At 34.1% G+C, this 21,654-nt stretch overlaps 1 protein-coding gene across 5 annotated transcripts in view; it reads right to left on the bottom strand.

Moving 5' to 3' along the window:
- Positions 1–21,654, bottom strand: part of STAG1 (STAG1 cohesin complex component) — a 432,120-nt gene that overhangs the window by 274,399 nt on the left and 136,067 nt on the right. For 3 of the 5 annotated variants that reach the window (XM_026497089.4, XM_057315808.1, XM_057315810.1), the window contains exons 3-4: positions 18,931–19,033; positions 2,661–2,825 (exon numbers count right to left, since the gene is read on the bottom strand). In XM_026497089.4, coding sequence (XP_026352874.1) covers positions 2,661–2,825; positions 18,931–19,033 — 268 coding nt within the window. Of the gene's footprint in view, positions 1–2,660; positions 2,826–5,944; positions 6,058–18,930; positions 19,034–21,654 lie in introns of those variants that run through there. The other 2 variants (XM_048216232.2, XM_057315811.1) reach the window with 2 other exon arrangements.

Genomic DNA, 21,654 nt, shown 5'->3' with positions numbered 1-21,654 from the left:
AAAAACATGAAGAATTACAAGGTAAAGTCACAGGGGGAAAAAAAATGCCCATAATAGAATGCTGAATGAAAAAAAATATAGAGAGAACTTCATAGATTTGAATATAGCTAGGAAACAAAAATATAGTATGAATAGTAAAAAATTATAGTGAAGTAGAAAATGTTTGGGGCACAGTTCAACAGAAGAAGAGAGAAAAAGTTGAAAACATAGGTTAAAACCAAATAATGGAAAGCGCTAGGATCTGAACTACTTATCTTTACTTTGCACAAAATGTGGATCCAAAAGAATTTAAGCAATAAGTGATAGTATGAAATAGCATTAGGGAAGACTAATCTGAATGAAGAATAGAGAATACAATGGACAAAAAAGAAAAAACTTGTATTAGTCATTGTTTTGTTTCAAATACTAGACCAGATTTTGTTCACATTAAATATTAAAGATATTTTTCATCTTTTTAAAAAAAGTGATATTGAGCTTTAATAGAATATACATTAAAATTACTTTTATATACACAAATACCTTACAAAATAAACTTTTACATGAAAAAATGATAGCAAAGTACTGAAATGCAATGCTTAAATTCATACATAAAAATAAACTTCCTTGGGGTGCCTGAGTGGCTCAGTCGGTTAAGCATCTGACTCTTGGTTTCAGCCCAGGTCACGATCTCAAGGTCCTGGGATCAAGCCCCACGTCAGGCTCTCCACTCAGCAGAAGTCTGTTTGAGGATTCTCTCCCTCTGCCCCTCCCCCTGCTCATGCTAGCACACACACTCTCTCTAAAATGAATAAATAAATAAGTCTTTTAGAAAATAATAAAAATAAAAAATAAACTTCCTTCACCTAAGGAAGTGTTTCCTTAGGTGTTTCCACCTAAAGGTGGAAAGCCATAAAGTAGACCTCAAAAATAAAATACCTATAGCTTGGTAACAATTTTTCTACTAAAGTATAAAAAACTGTCAAGCTTTGTGGCTAAGGGTCATTATTTTTAAATTATACTTCTGTAACTTACACTCCATCCACTGCTTCAAATAACTGGAAATTTTCTATTTCTTTTATCATTAGCATCCTCACATTGCCCCACCTCCCTCCCTTCCCACACAAATTCCAAGACCCCTGAATATATCAATCCGGTAACATACATAAAAAAAGCAGTAAACTGAACTCCCTTAAGGAATGCAAAAGGAAATACAGGTTAAAAAATAAAAAGTATACTAATGAAAAGTTCTAAAAGTAAACCTGTTTCATAAATTACCTAAATTTTAAAGAAACTGAAAATGAACTAACAAAAATGAGCAAATAAATAGAGAATACAAATTTTTAACTTTTATCAATCATTGGTGACCAAAGAAATGCAGATTAAAATAATAAATTACAGGGGCCCCTGGGTGGTACACTCTGTTGAGCCTCCAACTCTTGGTTTCAGCTCAGATTGTGATCTCAGAGCTGTGAGACAAGCACTGAGTCAGGTTACATGATCAGTGCGGAGTCTGCTTGGACTTCTCTCACTCTCCCTCTGTCTGCCCCCCCAATAAATAAATGAATACATACATACATATATACATACATACATAAATCAGAAGGAAGGAAGGGAGGGAAGGCGGGAGGGAAAAATGAAAGAACGAACGAACGAACGAAAGAAAGAAAAAAAGACAGAAAAAAAGAAAAAAATGAATTGCAATTTTCACCTATGTTACCAATTAATTCCTAAATATAAAGTATCCAGTTGCTAGGCACACTTCTGGTGAAAGATATACTAGTAAAATTTTTTGGAGGGTAATACATTTATGTATCACACAGTTAAGAAACACCCTTTCACCAAATAATTTTAGCTCTAGTGTTTTTATTTTTAAAGATTTTATTTTATTTGACAGAGATAGCAAGAGAGGAAATACAAACAGGGGATGCTGGAGAGGGAGAAGCAGGCTCCCCGCTGAGCAGGGAGCCCAATGTGGGACTCGATTCCAGGACTCTGGGATCACGAACTGAGTCGAAAGCATACTCTTAACGACTGAGCCACCCAGGCACCCCTACCTCTAGTGTTTTAAAATGAAAAAAAGAGGTAGAGAAGTAAACATGAATAATGAATAAATTCTGTAACAGTAAAAAAATGTAAAGATACATTAAAAGAATAGTAAAATAATTATGGTTTATCCTTATAATGAATTAATAAGCCAATAATTATGTGCTCTTGCAGAATATTTAATAGTATTTGTTATGTGAATTAGGAGAGAGAAGAGAGAATAAGAAGGTTATAAAAGATCACATACACACCCAAAATAATCGTGGAGTATTAATTGTAGTTACTCCTAGTTCACTGCTTAAGAATCCTTTTTTTATACCCTTTCTTCTTTGAAATATTCTTCAGTACACATATGTTACTTATATTAAGTCAGATTCTAAAAAAATATATTAAGGCAATAAAAATTCTCTCAGGCAGCTATTATACACAAGTCATTTTATGCAGTACACTGTAATCTGAAGTGCATTTTACCATTAAAAAAATGCCTTTCCTGATGCTGTAAATAAGTAACACAAAGAAAAATTTTAAAGATAAATTTCTTAATGACACAATCAGCAAGAATATATGTCACTTAACAGGTTCCACATATATTACTGACAGTACTGTGCTGTAAATAAAACAAAACACTTAAAATTTACCTGCATTGCACTTTTCCCCAATTTCACCACTTCAAATAGTGTAACAGGCTCCCCTTCACCATTCTGCTGAGGGTGCCCATTAGCTCTTCCACGGCCTGTTCCTCTAACAGTAGCTTCAATTCTACTCTTCTCTCCTGGAGATTTTCGAGGTTTCTTATTTGTAGACTGAATAAAAAGACGAAGAAAAAAATTAAATTAAATACAGGTACACTTTGCTTTATGCAGAATACCTGAATTATGTTTCATCCTGTGAAAAGTACTTAGCACTATTACAGGTTAAGAGATGTAATTCCTGACCAAAGGAAGCTTTACAATTTGTTTTCAGTAATTAAATACAAACTGCAAACAGTAAAGTGTAATTTATATAAGACATGAAATTTTTTTTAAATTAGTGTTTTGCACAACAATAATGCCAATGCTGAAGATTTTAATCATGTCTTCTTTGACATCTCCTTCTTTATACCTTCCTCAATACTATTTCCCCAGAAACCTTATTCAGTAAAACATTACTTGGAAATGTTGCATATTCGACTTCTCTATAGAAGTCCTCAAGTATTTTTTTATCCAGTCATGCAACAAATATATATTGAACATATTTAAGACTGTTCTAGGTACTAGAAATATAATAAACTAAACATTCCTGCTTTTGATGGAATTTACACTCTTCAGTTAACGCCTCATCCCATGCCCCCAATTTTTTTTTTAAAAAGTCAACACCAGCTACCACCTTATCTATATCTAACCTTTCAGCCAAGTGTAATTTGATAGACTCACCTGCAATCACTATTATTATTCCCATAAATTGCATTCATATGTAAACTCATCACAGTTCCTGCTTCATCAAACTTACCAATGAAAATAGTGTTGCTAAATGTAATAGACATGTCTTGAAACTCTATCAATAGGCCACATGATTTCATCCTTTACTTTCAGATATCTTTTCCTCTCCCTATTTTCTTACCTATTAGGGTTACCTTAGGTCTCTACTCAACATCTTTTCTTCTCAATCTTTATACTCTCTTTTGAGGGATTTAATTTATTCTCAAAATAGCCTGTTTCAGTTATCAATTTATCAATTTATCCCTCATCTCCACATCTACCCTTGTTTGTCCCAAATTGTGATCCTGGAGCTGGACCTGTAAACATTTTTGTTAAATGCTGCCGTGTTCAGCGTTGTAACTAGAGGGCACTGGAGGAATACTACAAAGTATGGTATGTAGGGGCTCCCCTCCCTACTTATTGTAGCTGTACATCCCTTCACTTTCTATTCTTGTGTTCTTCATAGTACTCTTTCAACTCCTCTTGGTTAACAGTCTTACAACCATTTGTGTGTGTGGGGATTAATACATAATAAATTTACTATTTATTTTTAAGTAAGTTATTTTTAGAACAGTTTTAGAATTACCAAAAAACTGTAAAGACTGTACAGAAAATTCTCCCATACATCACATCCACTTACCCTACTATTAACTCCTTACCATTTGTGTTGTATATTTGTTACAGTTAGTGAACTAATATTGAAAGATTAACGAAAAGTCCCTACTTAATTTAGATTTTCTTAGTTTTGCCTAGTGACCTTTTTCTGCTCCAGGATCCCACCCAGGATACCATATTACATTTATGCCATGTCTCTCTAAGCTCCTCTTGGCTTTGACAGGCTTTCCTTGGTTTTCTGGTGACTCTGACAGTAGGGAGGATTTCTGGTCAAGTGTTTTACAGAATGTTCCTCAACTGGGTTTTGTCTGATGGGTTTTTCTTATCACTACCCTGGGATTAAGGGTTTGGAGAGGAAGACGTAAGAAAGAAAGTGTTATTTTTTTTCACCTCACATCAAAGGTATACACTATCAACATGATTTATCACTGTGAAAGTTGACCTTAATCAGTTGACTTGAGGTGGTGTTTGTCAGGTTTCTCCACTGTAAAGTTACTTTTCCGCCTCTTTCCACACTGTACCATTGGAGGAAGGACACTACTTACATCCCACATGTAAGGGTTGGGGAGTTATTCTCCACCTCTTTCACAGGGGAGTACTTACACATATTTAGAATTTTTTAGTATGGGAGATTTGTCTGTTCTCATTCATTCAATCATTTAAACTAATGTAGACTCATCAAAATTTATTTTATACTTTGAGTTATAATTCAACACAGTTCTGTTGATCAACCTGTTTCAGCTCTGGCCATTGGGAGATCTTTTAGTTGGCTTCTGCATCCATGTCACATATACCCATCTGCGTGTGTATGTGTATGTGTGTGTCTTACTGGTTACCTTCTGGCAGCACAATATTCTGCAGGCTCATCTTGTATATTCCCTTCCTCAATTTTTGGAACCAGCCAATACTCCAAGGAGCTCTAGTTCCTTTTATTGGAGAATGATACTAGAGATGAAGATCTGGACACTAGATTTTGCTCCTTGATACTGAGTGTCCTTGCTTCTAGGCTCTTAAGCAGACAAAGAAATACATGTCCCATATATATACAAGTAACTATAAATACTGCCGTATTTTAACAATCTATTATCTATATTAAGATAAATATAAATTCATACTAGTATCTACAACTTTATTCCATTACCGTATGAATGCATCTTCCCCTTACTATCCGATACGGTCCCACCCCAACAGTGACAAACCTGGCACCCACCAGTATACAAGCATAGCAGTATTAGAACTGTTCAATCATACCCTAGCAGAAACAATATTATTAACTAGATTACAGCGCTTATATACACAATGTAGTTTCTTTGATTTTAGTCTTACAGATTCATTTCCAAAGTTACTTAAGTCAGCAACTTCCTGCCCAATTCCCTTCAGTGACATTGTTTCAAACGCTTCCAACAGAGGTAGACTGCTTTGTTACATTCTACATTCCATCCTGGTATCCACCTAACCTCGTAAATGACTTTATAAAATCTATACTTATAAAATTCACTTTTTCCTTGAAGTTCAGTGGGTTTTAACAAATGCACAGTGTCATGTATGTACAATATGGTATGACATAGAAGAGTTTTTGCCATCTTAAAAAAATCCCTGTACTTCTTCCATTCAACCCTCCCACTTCTTTTTGACAAACAATGAATTCTTTCATCGTAACTATAGTTTTGGCTTTTACAGAGAGTCATATAATTAAATCACAGTATGCAGCCTCTTCAGAGTGTATCTTTCACTTTAACAATATACATTTAAGATTCATCCATGTCCTTTAGTGGCTGAATAGCTAATTTCTTTTTATTTCTAAATAATATTCCATTGTATGAACGTATCACATTTTGTCATCCACTTACCTAATGATGGACATCTTGGTCACCATTTCTTGGCAGTTAGGAATAAAGCTGCTATACACATTCACATGCAGCATTTTGTGCAGACATAATTTCCAAATGAGTTATGTAAACATCTAGGAGGATGATTATTGAATCATATGATAAAACTATGTTTAGCTTTGTAAAAAAAAAAAAAAAAAAAAAAAAACACAACAACAAAAAAAAACCCTGCCAAACTGTCTTCCAAAGTCGATACAACATTTTGCATTCCCACCAGTGACGAATAAAAGTTACTGATGCTTTGTAACCTTGACAGCTTTGTAACCTTGTCAGGTTTTTGGATTTCAGCCATGCTAATAGGTTTACAGTTGTTATCTTAATTTGCGATTCCTGAATAACAAGTGGTTAAGGACTCTTTAATAATTAATAATTCTTCACATTAAATTTTCCTGTTCCAATTACTAGTAGAATAGATATTGTCTCCTGACTACACCCTGACTGATTCTCTATATTTACACCATCTTAACATGGTAGCCAATACTCTCATGTAGCTGAGCATATAAGATACAGTAGTCAAAAATGAAATGTGCAGTAAGCAAAAAATATCCACAAGATTGTGAAGATGTGAAGATTTAGAATGAAAAACAGCATATAAAATATCTCACTTATAATGTTATATTGATTACATGATGAAATAACATATTAGATACATAAAAATTAATTTCATTACCCATTTTTTGTAACTTAGTAGAAAATATTAAGCCACAATGTGGCTCATATCCTATGTCTGTTGAACCATCCCACACTATTCCAATACTATAACCACAGTAATTCTTATAATATAAATAGAATCCCATTACTTCCTTGTTTAATCTCTGATCTTTAGTGACCCTCATTAACCAACAATTTAAAATCCAAACTCCTAAGCATGGCAAGTAAGGCTATCATTTACTACATGTTCAGTCATCTACTGCACCAGATCCCTCTTTACAGGCTGATAAATTTAAAGTCACTTAAAAACATCATCATTTCATGCATTCATTCTTTATAGCTGGACTCCTGATTTTGGCTCCTCCTAATAAGTCTTGTTTCTGTGCTCACTCTTTGGAGTAACAAGTATTTTCTCAGTATTGTGTGTGCGCACAAGTGTGCACGTGTGTGTACGCATGCACGTGTGTGTCTGAAGAGAGGTGGCAAAATGTTACTTTTCTTTACGAGATAAGTAATACATTCACATGGCCTAAAATTCAAAAGGTGACTGAAGTTACACAATGAAGACTTGCACACCCTTATAATCTACAATCAACTTTCCTAAGAGACAAACACTACTACTCATTCCTTATATGTCATATAAACAAAGCAATGTGTATGAAATTAAAGAAGAAATAAATAAATGGAAACTGTTCTATGTTCATGGATTGGAGTTAATACTGTTAAGATGTCAATACTCCCCAAAGCAACCTACAGATTCAATGCAATCTCTATCAAAATTCCAATGACCTGTTCTGCAGAAATAGAAAAACCCATTCTCTAGTTCATAGGGAATCTCAAAAGGATCTCAAATGACCAGAACAATCTTAAAAAAAAAAAAAAAAAAAAGGCAACACTGGAAGACTGACACTTCTTGACTTCAAAACTTATTACAAAGTTACACTATGAAAACAGTGTGGTGCTGGCATGAAAGCAAACATACAGACCGGTGGAATACAACAGAGAGCCCAGAAACAAACCCTCACATACATGGTTTAATGATTTTGACAAGGGTACCAAAACCACTCAATGGGTAAAGAGCAAAAGACAACTTACAGAATGGGAGAAAATATTTACAAATCATATATCTGGATAAGCAATTAATATCCAGAATATATAAAGAACTACTAAAACTCAACAAAACAAAGAACCTGATTTAAAAATTGTCAAATAATTTGAATAGACATTTCTCCAAAGAAGATATGCAAATGGCCATTAAGGACGGGAAGAGATGCTCAGTATCACTAATCATTAGGGAAATGCACATCAAAACTACAATGAAATAGAAGCCCACACCTATTAAGATGGCTACTATCAAAAAAAGAAAATAATTCTTGGAGAGGATGTGGAGAAATGAGAACTCTTGTGAACTGTTCATGGGAATGTAAAATTGTATAGCCATTGTGGGAGACAGTATGTCAGTTCCTCAAAATATTAAAAATAGAATTATGATATGATCAACCAATTATACATAGAAGTATATACCCAAAAGAACTGAAAGCAGGGTCTCAAAAAGTTATTTGTACACCCATCATAACAGCAACATTATTCACAATAGCTCAAACTTGGAAGCAACCCAAGTATCCACTGATGGATGAATGGATAAGCACATGTGGTACATACACACAATGGAATATTATTCGGCCTTTAAAAGGAAGGAAATTATGACATAATCTAAAACATGAACCTTGAGGACATTATGTTAAGTAAAAGAAGCCAGTCACAAAGGACAAATACTGTATGACTCCACTTAAATACTTAGTCAAAATCAGAGACAGAAAGTGGTTGCCAGAGGCTAGGGAAAACAGAAATAGGGAGTTACCGTTTAATGGGTAGAGTTTACATTTCTGTTTTTATTGACATATAGCAATTTTATAATACTTTCAGGTGTATAACGTAATGAGTCAATATTTATACATTTTACAATATGATCACCACAATAAATCTAGCTATCATCTGTCCCTGTACAAAGTTCTTAGAATATTACTAACCATATTTTCTAAGCCCAACAATGCATACCCATGTCTTATTTATTTCATTAGAGTTACAGTTTTAAAAAAGATGAATAAAGTTCTGGAGATGATGGTGATGACTGCACAAAATTATGAATATATTTAATACAACTGAACTGTACATGTAAAAACGGTTAAATTGGCAAATCTTAGGCGTATTTCACCGGAATAAAAAAAATTGGAAAAAACCTAAATGCACATACATATTTCTATGTATTTATTGTATTTTATGTTACTTATGCACAGTTCTGCACCATTCTATTTTCACATATTTTTAGTCAATCTACAGTATGTCCTAGAGAATACCTTAATTCTTTTCTGAAAACTGCAGTGTTGCATTGCACAAATGTACATTAATTTTTTTCTAGACATTAACCCGCTGATTGACATTTATTTTATTCTGGATCTTTTACAATTACAAATAACACTATGACAAGTAACCCTGCATATGTGTAGAAATGTTTGTGTGTGTCACACACACGTTATTATGCATGCATACTATAGACAGTATGAATTAAACTCTATAAATAAAGGGGAAATAAACCAGAAATCTCACGCCTGGGAACCTTTAGCATGGGTCATAAAGGGGGATAAAAGTAAAAACATAAAAATCTATTTGCTCTTATCTAAGGTCTATCTATTTTATCCCCATTATCCCAAGAGTGATTTTCCCATGTCCCAAATCCAGACAGTAATAAACAGTAAAAATGTTCAGAAACACTGACCCTAATAAAAAGAGTAAGAGAGAAGATAATAATGCAACACGATACATACAATCTTTAGGTTACATCCAAAGGATACAATTTCACAGTCCTGAAAATAATCCCCATCTCAAACATATAAATACACTTTTCCCACTCAAATTGTATATTTGTTTGGAGTTTGGCAGGGGGGGCAGAGTTGTGGGTGAATTTAAACATTAAGGATTTTGATAGTTATTTTGAAGAGTAGTAATATATACATAACCCTTTAATTACTTGTGAATTGACAGGCTCCCTTCCCTACACATTTCTGCCACATAGGTGAGGCCACCTGTAGGTGTATTCCCATTCCTAAACAAGGATCCAAGGTGCTCTCAAATGAAAGAAATGGATCATGTTCCACATCAAACTTGCTTAGTTGTTACAGTTCTGACGTTGTGCCATCTTAAGAACGGAGTCCTTGCCTTAATTCAGATATTACTAATACCTTAGTGACCTAGCCAGTAAACCAGTTCCTCTGGAGCTAGAGTCCTGTCCTAACATTATCAGTCTATCCCAGGGACTGAAGTCCTATCCTTGAATCCCAGGCCATTAGGTGGGTCTCCCACAAGAGGTTGCCAGACCTATAGATCTAGCTCAGAAGACATCTCTAAATGCTTGGACACACATAGTCTCCCTGATGGGACGTGATCCACTTATTCCATCTACCCCAACTACTTCTTGCCTAGGAAATCATTCTTCTATTAATAGCAAGTGGATCTCTTCCTAAATACCTGCCTCAACCTAGTGAGCATGACTAGTTTCTATGTCTTGTCTTATGGAGTCTCATCTAGTCTACCTTCCAGAATTCCTGCTTAAGAGCTCAAGTGACATTTATATGGTATTATTGCCAAATATGCAGAACCTGAATCTAACCATTAGCAAAGACAAATTCAAACTGATTCAAACTACAGAACACAACGTATGAGAAAAGAGATTTTTTTCACAGTTCAACACAACTCATTTCTTTATTCATCATGTAGTTACTTTGTACCAGATACACAAAAAAAAGCTGATCCTTCCATACACTACCACATGTCGTTTTCAAAGAACTTATAGTATTTAAGATGTATTTTCCAACATCCCAATACAATGTTGTCAATTGGTGATGGAGGAAGACTCATGCTTCAAATTCCATTAAAAATAATGTAAGTGAGATGTCCATGGTCCACACGGTTACTAATGAAGAAAACCAGAGTCATGTGTTCATTGCTGGACATTCCAGGGACAGAGTGGGGGAAAAAAGATGCTAACGATTACATGTAGGAAAACAAAACTACCTGAAACAAAGCCTGACTAAAATTATTACGTAATGACTTTTACAGAAAATATGCTCATGAAGTCATAAATCTACACACAACTTCACTGCATCTTTGTGATAATGATGTAATCAAATGTCAGAGTTTAGAACAAATGCGTTATTGAAAGTATCTATTACATAACTTAAATGTGTACCTACACTTCTGGTAAACTGTTTTAAGTTACCATTGCTGTGCAGGAAAATTAACCATCCTAAACTACTCTATCCCCAAAGCTCTATATAAAATGAATTGTACTCTGAATGTGCAATGACTTTCCTAAAAACTTAAAAGACACAAGATATACTAACATTGCTTTTTAGCTTTGTGCCCTACCTGAATTTGTTCACAAGCTCTAAATGTACAATAACACCTACCCTTTTCACAATAGTGTATATAAACATACTTGGAATAACAATATAAAATCATTACATACAAATAATTAAAAGAAAACCAGAAACACAAATAACTATAATATAATATAGTAAACTACAGTATATAAAAAATACATTTCACTGAAATTTGGTTTAAGGTATGTGCTGGAAGGGTTCTATGAAGGGACAGACAATTTCCAGCAACAGGTAACCAGAAAAGTTTCACAGAAGAGATGAGCTGCCAGTTGAGACTTAATGGATTAGTAAAATTGGTACGATTAGCTTAAACAGAATTTATGAAGCAAGGATTCCAGAAAGAAAAAACACCATGAGCTAAGGTTTAGAAGTGAGAAAGCACAAGACACCTACACATAGAGGACAAAGAAATGTAATCTGACTGAACAAAAGGTTATGAATAAGGAAACACAATAAAATATCAAGTTGTAAGTTAGAAGAACATAACTCACAACAAAAAGGCACTTCTTGTTATTTGAACAAGTTAAAAAAAGGTCAAACTTGACAATATTTTTTTTAAAGATTTTTTTTTTTATTTTTTTTATTTATGTGACAGAGAGACAGCCAGCGAGAGAGGGAACACAGCAGGGGAGTGGGAGAGGAAGAAGCAGGCTCCCAGTGAGTAGCCTGATGTGGGACTCGATCCCAGAACGCCGGGATCACGCCCTGAGCCAAAGGCAGATGTCCAACGACTGTGCTACCCAGGTGCCCCAAAACTGGACAATATTTTTTAAAATGGTATTGAAAAGGGAAAACACTTCCTACTACAGGAAGGAAGCTCACAGTTCAAACTCCCTATAAAGTGAAAACTAAAAAAAGGAAATTGGGAAAAGGAAAAGAAGAGACAGAGGTAGAAGACACTGTGAAATAAAAATTTATCAGACTGGAATCTAATTAGATACAGGAGAAAGGGAAAGGAAGGGGGGGATGAGGAGACTCAATGGTGATTCATGTTTTAATTGTTGAGTTCCTAGAAGAATTGTGCTATGTTTTAACAAACTTAAGGAAGTCCAAACTAAAAACTAGTCAATAGGAGAAGTAGTAAACGAAAAATTAATAATAAAATAGGTAACAAAGCTGGTTTGAGAAAGTAGATACAATTCCAAATGATGAATACATTTCAAAAACTTATCATAAAAGTGCGTAGCCTTAAGCTACAAAAATCATTTTGTAAAGAGATTACTGTTTCTTAGAAACATAAAAACAGAGAAGTGCTATAGAAAATGACAAACAGGGGGCGCCTGGGTGGCACAGCGGTTAAGCGTCTGCCTTCGGCTCAGGGCATGATCCCGGCGTTATGGGATCGAGCCCCATATCAGGCTCCTCCGCTGGGAGCCTGCTTCTTCCTCTCCCACTCCCCCTGCTTGTGTTCCCTCTCTCGCTGGCTGTCTCTATCTCTGTCAAATAAATAAATTAAAAAAAAAAAAATCTTTTAAATAAATAAATAAAAAGAAAATGACAAACAGGCAATTCAGAAAAGAAACACAAATGACCAATAGTTCAAAACATACTGTTAAAATTTTACACCACTTAAAAATAAGTAAATTTTTAATCATTAGTATAATCAACAGTAAGATGGGAAGTGCTGTGTATTTTGCTGTGTGACAGGCAAACCAGTAATACTCATCCAAAGCTTTCAAAACATGGCATACCTTCTTGACCGACCAACTCCAATTTTAATACAGGATTAAAAAAGATCAAAGGATCTAGCAAAATTTATTTGGGAGCTAGTTTATGTCAGCATGGAAAATGTATTTGTGAGATAGCTTATGTCAGTATGAGTTAGATTAATGAAGAATTTTTAACATAAATGATAGATGACAGGGGATTAATTAATTTGGTAGAAAATACCAGAAAGCCATTAAAAATTATGTAAAATATTTAAACATCATGAAATTCATAATATTCTACACAAAAGTACCAGTTAATTTAGGAGATCCAACTCTTACAAATTTACCTGTTACCCTATTCTTCCGATGCTTGCTAAAATTTTGTGTATTCTCCATCTTCTATGTGTATGAATATATAGAAATTAGAGTAAAAATTGTATCTCTTTTTATTTACCTTTCCTTTTCAGCCAAGGCAAATATAAAAGTTAAATAATTCTGAGAATGAAAGTCTAGGTTATCATTTAAATAGAACAAAGAAAACAAAATCCTTAATAAAACATTAAACCAAAGACTAAAGATAGTTTAGGTTACAGATGTATTGATTTACATTACAACCAATAGCAAAATGAAATCCTGGACTGAATTCTGACCCAAGGAGAAACAATTATTTTTTTCTTTCCTTAGGGCATTACTAGGACAACGAGTAAAAACTGAATAAAATGTATAGATAATAGTGTTATATCAATATTATTTTCCTCGTTTTCATAATTGTGCTGTGGTTGCATAAGAGAATGTCCTTTATTTTAAGGAACTTCATACTAAAGCATTGGAAGTGGCACCATGTCTGTGCCTCTCAAACACTTCAAAAGTAATAATAGATAAACAATATAATAGACCCCCTTATCTGTAGTTTCACATTCCTCAGTTTGAGTTACTTGCAGTCAACCACACTCCAAAAGCAGGTGATCCTCCTTCTGACGTATCATCAGAAGATCAATAGTAGGCTAACACTATGACATGATGTCTACATCACGGACCACACTTCATCATATAGGCATTTTCTCATCTCACATCATCACAAGAAGGGTAACTACATTACGATAAGATATTTTGAAAGAGATTCCACATTCATATAACTTTTATTACAGTATATTATTTTAATTGTTTTTAGTTGTTGTTATTAATCTCTTAATATGCCTAACTTCTAAATTAAACTTTATTGGGGCTCCTGGGTGGCTCAGTCGGTTAAGCATCCAACTCTTGATTTCAGCTCAGATCATGATCTCAGGTTCATGAGACTGAATACCACACAGGGCTCTGTGCTGAGCATGCAGACTGCTTGAGATTTTCTCTCTACCTCCCTCTCCCTCTGCTCCTCACCCCCACTTAACATGCACACGTGCTCTCTCTAAATAAATAAAATTAAACTTTATCGTAGGTATGTATATACAGGGAAAAAACAGTATATATAGAGTTTGTTCCCATCCACAGTTTCAGGCATCCACTAGGGGTTCCCTGTAGATAAGGGGGGGAATATTGTACAGGTTTACATATATAAAAATATATATTTACATGTATATGTGTATTTATAGAGGAGAAAATATGATAAACATAGCAAAATGCTAACATGTGGATAATCTGTTTGAAGAAATCTGTATAGAAATTTTTTGTAGAATTCTTGCAAATTTTCTCTGAAATTATTTCAAAATAAAAGAATTTTAAACACCAGGAAAAAAAGAGTGACAATTTAACAAAATTAAATACCATTCATATATTCAAAGAATATTTACTGAAAGACAGACACTAGTACACAGCAATAAACAAACAAGATAAAAATCCCTACCTTCATGACGCTTATCTTCTAGTAGGTGTAGACAGACAGTAAGTACATAAGTAAAATGTATACTCTGTTAAATAGAAATCAAGTGTTGTGGAGAGAGGGGAACACACACAAACATACACACACACACAATTACCTTTTTCCATGTGTATAAGTCTCCTTGGGTAGGAGTCAGGATTTGTAATTTAAAATGCCACCTTTAGGGGAGGTGACAATAAGAAGATAAGACAGGGCCCTAATACAAGGACCAAGCCTGACAGATTCGAGCAAAAGAATATGATGGTGGCTTAAACCAGTTTTGTAGTAAAAAATTATTGACTCAATCTGAAAATTGATTAGATAGAATTTGCTGATATACCAAATACAGGTGAGAAAGAAAACAACAAAGATGGCTACAGGTTTAAAGCCTGAGCAACTACAGGATGGAAGTCACTGTTATGGAAAAGATGTGGGCAGGGGATAAGCAACTTGGGAGTTTGGTTTTTTAAACATTGTAGCCCCATTAAATATCTAAAGGAAGAAACTCAACAGACATTTGAGGAATGACTCTGGAGTCCAGGGTAAAGTCCATCCTGGAGACATAAATCTGGGAGACATAAACTTATACATGGTATTTAAAGTCATGAGACTGGATGTGATCACCAAGGGAGTAGTGTGTGTTGACAAAGGAAATGATGTCTATTACTTGTTAATATAATCATAGGGTTAGTATAAACATGATAGAGTGTTTGTTTAGAGATCGTTGATCATTTGAGTAGAGAGCTACAATTACAAATATGAATTAGGTAGTTTAATAACAAACAAAAGTCTCTGAAATAATAGTATACCAAAAAGAAATACCAATGAGATGCCCCATAAGAATTTAAAAATGAAAAGAATACTACCCATAGCAGAAAGTCCTTATACTGTTTTCATATGGCTGAGTAAACAAAATCAGAGATCATGAAGTCTTCTTAAAAAATATACACAGTATTAAAACAGCTAAACAAAGCATGTATCAATCAAAACAGAACTGTCCAAAATGGAGCCAGCTGATTGAAACTGTCTAAGTAATCTTCAGAACAGGTACTGGAGCATATGCAAATCTGATCATTCTGACAATTATACCTCTCAATATAAATTAATAGCTTTGGCATTTTGGCATTCTTGATAGAAAGGCTTTGGGAGTTTAAGATAAGAGTTCAAAACCTAGCTTTGCCGCTTATGCTGTGTGTGACCTTAGGCAAATTACCACTTCATACTTTTGTTTTCTATTTTGTAAACTGCATATAAGACTATTTCATAGTACTGACATTACAATTAAATGACATAAATAGCATCAGCTAGTGCAAAGCCAGGGTTGAAATTCAGGAAATTGTGTTGTTTCCAAGAATAAGAAATGGGCTTGAGTCAGGTGGAATAAGTATAGATACCTATGTGAACTAATGAGTATGAAAATATAGACTGAAGTCTAACACAAGTTTCTAGAATGCACTATCCTATCCTGGCAAACTCTTTTTCAGTTCTATAAACATGGGAAGAGAATGTACTGTTTACCTATTAGATTATGGAGAAGCAATTTTAGTAAAAATTAAATCATATTTCTAACCACAAAAGAGCTAAATTTGGATATGCATACTCCTTTTCAACAAGAAAAGCAAAAATATTATAGGAATGCAGCTACAGACACATCAAAATTAAACAGGTTCTAAAGAAAAACATAATAGCTTGTTGAAGGGGTGATAAATTCTCTTTAGAAAAAAAGGTGTTTTTGAAGAAGGAAGCACTTAATCTGAATCTTATGAAGTTAACAATTTAAATTGGAGGACAACAAATTCAAGTAAGTAATCATACAGGAAGTTCATTTTCCTACCCTCAAGCAAGTTTAGTCTTATTTTCAATTTGCACCTATAACTCATGAATCCTAGTGAAAACAATGTAACTTCCCTATAGCCTCAGAAAAATCATACAGTGATAGTAAGGAGAACTAGAATAGTCTCCAGCATTTAAGTATAAAACTCTTTCACTTTTCCCAAAATGCTTTCATAAGGAATATTCAACCATCAAATATTCTAACAAAATTGAGAAATATTATAAAGAGTGATTTTAACGTATGTCTTTTCCTCCACAATTTTTTCCTTTTAAATAAAGGTGGAATATAAGAATGTAAAGAAAAATGGTAGACGTCATCCCTCTAACCATTTTTTAAATTTAAGATTGTGCTAGAAAATTAAAGGTTATGAAGATTCATTGAAGCTAATTAAAATCCGAGGCAAAGAAACATGGATAGAACAGCAATAACATAGAAAAAAGTCTTAAGTCACAAGGACATATTTATAATAACTGGTTAACCTTACCATTAACATTACCATCAATTGCAACAAGTGGATTTTATTTGCATCATGATTCAAACCAACAAACTATACTTTAAAAATGATAATATTTATGAAAAAGTGGTTATTTGGTGATACTTATACCATATTTTTATCTTGAGATATGATAATGATATTTATTGTTAAATAAAGATAAATCAAGTCCTGGGCAGAGGACCTAAATAGATATTTTTCCTAAGAAGACATACAGATGACCAACAGACACATGAAAAGATGGTGAACATTAATAATCATCAAGGAAATGCAATCAAAACCACAGTAAGGTATCACATCACACCAGTTAGAATGTCTAGTATCAAAAAAACAAGAAATAACAAGTGCTAGCAAGGATGTGGAGAAAGGGAACTTTCCTGTACTGTTAGTGGGAATGTAATTGGTATAGCTACTATGAAAACCAGTACGGAGATTTCTCAAAAAAATTAAAAACAGAAATGCCACCTGAGCTAGAAATTCCACTATTGGGTATTTACCCAAAGCAAATGAAGACTAATTCAGAAAGATATATGCACCCCTATGTTCAGTGCAGCATTATTTAAAATAGCTAAGGCACAGAAAAAACCTACATTGTCCATTGATAGATAAATGGATAAAGGAGATACACAGACACATAGACACACACACACACACACACACACACACACACACACACACACACACACACTCTGGAGTGTATTACTCAGCCATAAAGAAAACTGAAATCTTTCCATCTGTGTGGCAAATGGATGGACATCCATACAACATGGATTGATTTATAGGGTATTACACTAAGTAAAATAAGTTAGATGGAGAAAAACAAATACCATATGATTTCATTTATATGTGAAACCTAAAAAACAAAACGAAGACAGAAAGAGATTCATAAATACAGGGCACAAACTAGTGGTTGCAAGATGGGCAGGGGGAGGGTTGGGGGAGCAGTTGATGAGCAAAATAAGCAAAAGGGATTAAGGAGTACAAACTTCCAGTTATAAACTAAATTAGTCATAAGGATAAAATATACAGCCTCGGGAATATAGTCAATAATATTGAACTAACACTGTATAGTGACAGGTAGTAGTTACACTTATCATGGTGACCACTGCATCATACACAGAATGGTCAAAACGCTATGTTGTGCACCTGAAACTAATAAAACATTGTATATCAACTATACTTCAATAATAAAAATTTTAAAAAGAAAAAGCAAGCCCATATCTTTAAGAAATGCATTCTGAAATATTTACAGATGAAATGATGTCTATATGAACTTGGAATAAAATGGGAAATAAGGGGTGGAGAAATGAAAGATTAGCCATGACTTGATAGCTGCTGTAGCTAGGTAATGGTTATATGGAGAGTTCATTATAGTATTATGCCTCTCACAAAAAGGAGACTGAAATTTTCCATAATAACAACTTTCATAAAATAGGGGGAAAAATTGCTAATACCAAATCCTATCATAAAAATGAGTGCAGAATAGTACAAACCTTAACCCTTGACATGGTGAGTGATACTGTCTCTGAGAGCTTATGCTACCTTAAACTGAACAATGACTGGTATACTCAAAAATATATAAAGATACCCTCTCAAAGTACGGATATCCAGAGTTCTTCTAAACTTCTCAATCATGTATCAATGAGAATATATTCTGACACTGGGCCAAAATCCCAAACTAATACTACCAAAATGCATACTTAAGACCTCACAAGAAATCAGAGTTGCATTTAAAAAGCAAGGAAGTGATAACTAACTACATTTCATTTCTTATTAATCATCTTCTCCATGTCTTTACATGGATCATAATTAATTTACAAGTGAAGCAAGGAGAGCAAAAAAGATACTAAAATCAAATTCCTTTTCTGATCATTGTTAATTCAATTCATGAAGAAAATTTCCAAAAATCTCTAATATGCCACCAAAATGTTTAAAAAGTATTAACAGAACTAGAATTAACAGCTTATATCAAGCCCCTTTACTCAGTAACCATTACAACGACAAAGACAAGTATAATACATACTGGAGGCCGACCAGGACGACCCCTTTTTCTTTTTCCTTTGATCTCTGTCTCTTCAAGTTCGCTGCCAGCATCAGAATGGGCAGTAGTTTCATTAGTTGAATCCCTAGAAAATGTGATATATTATTTTAGTGAACAAATTAATTCATATATACAATGCAGTTCTGTTCCACTACTTTCCTTACCTCCTGGAATATGGATGATATGAAGTGTGTTTTCTTCCACTTCCAGAAAAAATCTTTAGGAAAGTGAAAATGTTATCCTTCCTGCCTGTATCACATAACATTGAGTGACATGAATCCCCAAATTGATAGAGAAACAAAGAAAAGGAAATGATTCTGGAATGACAGCTGCTATACAAAATATAAATGAAAATTCAGTTGAAAAAGATGAATTCATCAATACAAAAAAATTAAGTCTTAGGAGGAATTTTATTATTCATTTTTTTAAAAATCATGAAAGTCAATAGAAAAAGTTTAACAACTGGCTCTGCAAAAAAATATGCACATAAACGAACAGAGATGTTACTGATAAAAAGGATATATAACAATTTACTGACAATAAAAAAATACACAATATTCTTATTGTAAATTCCATATAACTAATCAATTCACATAAAATGAGAATTTTCCCACTCTTTATCCATACCTAACCTTTGGTTTCAAGTGGTGAACAAACACGGTTTTGACATCAAAAATCACTGATAATTTTATTCACTTAATGAATAGGATACAAGTGAAATGACAGAGATATTTTTTAGAACTTTACTCATCGGTCAGTGGTGTGGGCAACTTCTTTACTGAATCAGTAACAGTTCTCAAATACTAGAAGGATACTTCCTCACTATGTGTGTTATTATGTTGTAATGTCTATAAACCTGATATACCTTTAAATTTAATCTGCATTATTAATAACTTTATCACGTTAGGTTTACAGACAAATGACAACAATAAATTGAGCCCTGATCTTAGTGTTTCCTGCTTTTCATAATGTAAATACTCCTACCACAATTTCAAACTACCAAAGTGACAACAGACTTGAGAAGTAATGAACAGTAGTACACCACTAAAAAGTATTTCTACCATATAAATACAATAGGTGTATGTAAAAACTTCAAGAGCGTAAAAACAGTAACATAAAATAATTAGAAAGTGGTGAGTTTTGAGGATTTGTTACTTTTATTTTTAATATGGTTTATTTAATTTTAAGTACATAAAAGTTATCTTTTTATAATGACAATGTTAATTTAACTGGGTCACAAAATTCCTGGAAATTTAATGTTATCTATTCAGCTCTCCGGGCTGGCTCTAGCACACCACTGAAAAGATAGAGAGAGTATGAACAATAACTTCTTTACTAAATTTTATATTACTAACAGTATAAAGGATATGCATAAAACTGCAAAAGGGAATCAGCGAAGGGGAGTCCAACACACAATCTATTATTTCTCCATCTGCTTCACTGAATGCTCTCAGTATCATTTCCTTTCTGTGTCAATCGCCTAAAGCTCAATTCTTTAGTGTCTGCTACTCTTCTCTCTATACCACACTCTCAGATCTCACCCACTTGATGTATAACTTCTATCACTTTGATACGTTACCAATAGATCTGATCACCTATTTCTCCAAAGAAGACAAAGGGCTAACAGACTCATGAAAAAAATGTTCAACTTTACTCAACATCAGAAAAATACAAATAAAAATCAATGAGATAACACCTCACACCAGTCAGAAATGGCTAAAATTCACAACTTAGGAAACAACAGATGTTGGAGAGGACACGGAGAAAGGGGAACCCTCTTACACTGCTGGTGGGAATGCAAACTGGTACAGCCACTCTGGAAAACAGTATGGAGGTTCCTCAAAAAAAAAGAGAACTACCCTATGACCCAGCAATTGCACTACTAGGTATTTATCAAAAGGATACAAAAATAGTGACTTGAAGGGGCATATGCACCCCAATGTTTATAGCAGCAATGTCCACAATAGCCAAAGTATGGAAAGAGCCCAGATGTCCATTAATAGATGAATGGATAAAGAAGATATGGTATATACATACACACACACACACACACACACACACACACACACACACACACACAGGAGTATTACACAGCCATCAAAACAAATGAAATCTTGCCACTTACAAGGACGTGGATGGAACCAGAGGGTATTATGCTAAGCGAAATAAGTCAGTCAGCAAAGTAAGTCACCATAAGATTTCACTCATATGTGAAATTTAAGAAACAAAACAGAAGATCATAGCAGAAGGGAAGGAAAAATAAGATAAAAACAGGGAGGCAAACCATAAGAGACTCTTAACCATAGGAAACAAACAAGGTTGCTGGAGGGGAGATGGGTGGCAGGATGGGGTAAGTGGGTGATTGGCATTAAGGAGGGAGCTTGATGTAAATGAGCACAGGGTGTTATATGCAACTGATGAATCACAAATTCCACCCCTGAAACTAATAATACACTATATTAATTAAATTGAATTTAAATTTAAAAAAGTTTTTTTAAGATTTTTTATTTATTTATTTGACAGAGATAGCCAGCGAAAGAGGGAACACAAGCAGGGGGAGTGGGAGAGGAAGAAGCAGGCTCCCAGCGGAGGAGCCCGATGTGGGACTCGATCCCGGAACGCCGGGATCACGCCCTGAGCCGAAGGCAGACGCCTAACAACTGCGCTACCCAGGCGTCCCTAAATTTTAAAAAATTTTTAAATAGA

This window comes from Ursus arctos, unplaced genomic scaffold, assembly GCF_023065955.2.
Source record: "Ursus arctos isolate Adak ecotype North America unplaced genomic scaffold, UrsArc2.0 scaffold_20, whole genome shotgun sequence".
Classification (NCBI taxonomy): Eukaryota; Metazoa; Chordata; class Mammalia; order Carnivora; family Ursidae; genus Ursus; species Ursus arctos.
The sequence above is the reverse complement of the archived record's forward strand: the minus strand, read 5'-3'. Positions and strand labels throughout refer to the sequence as shown.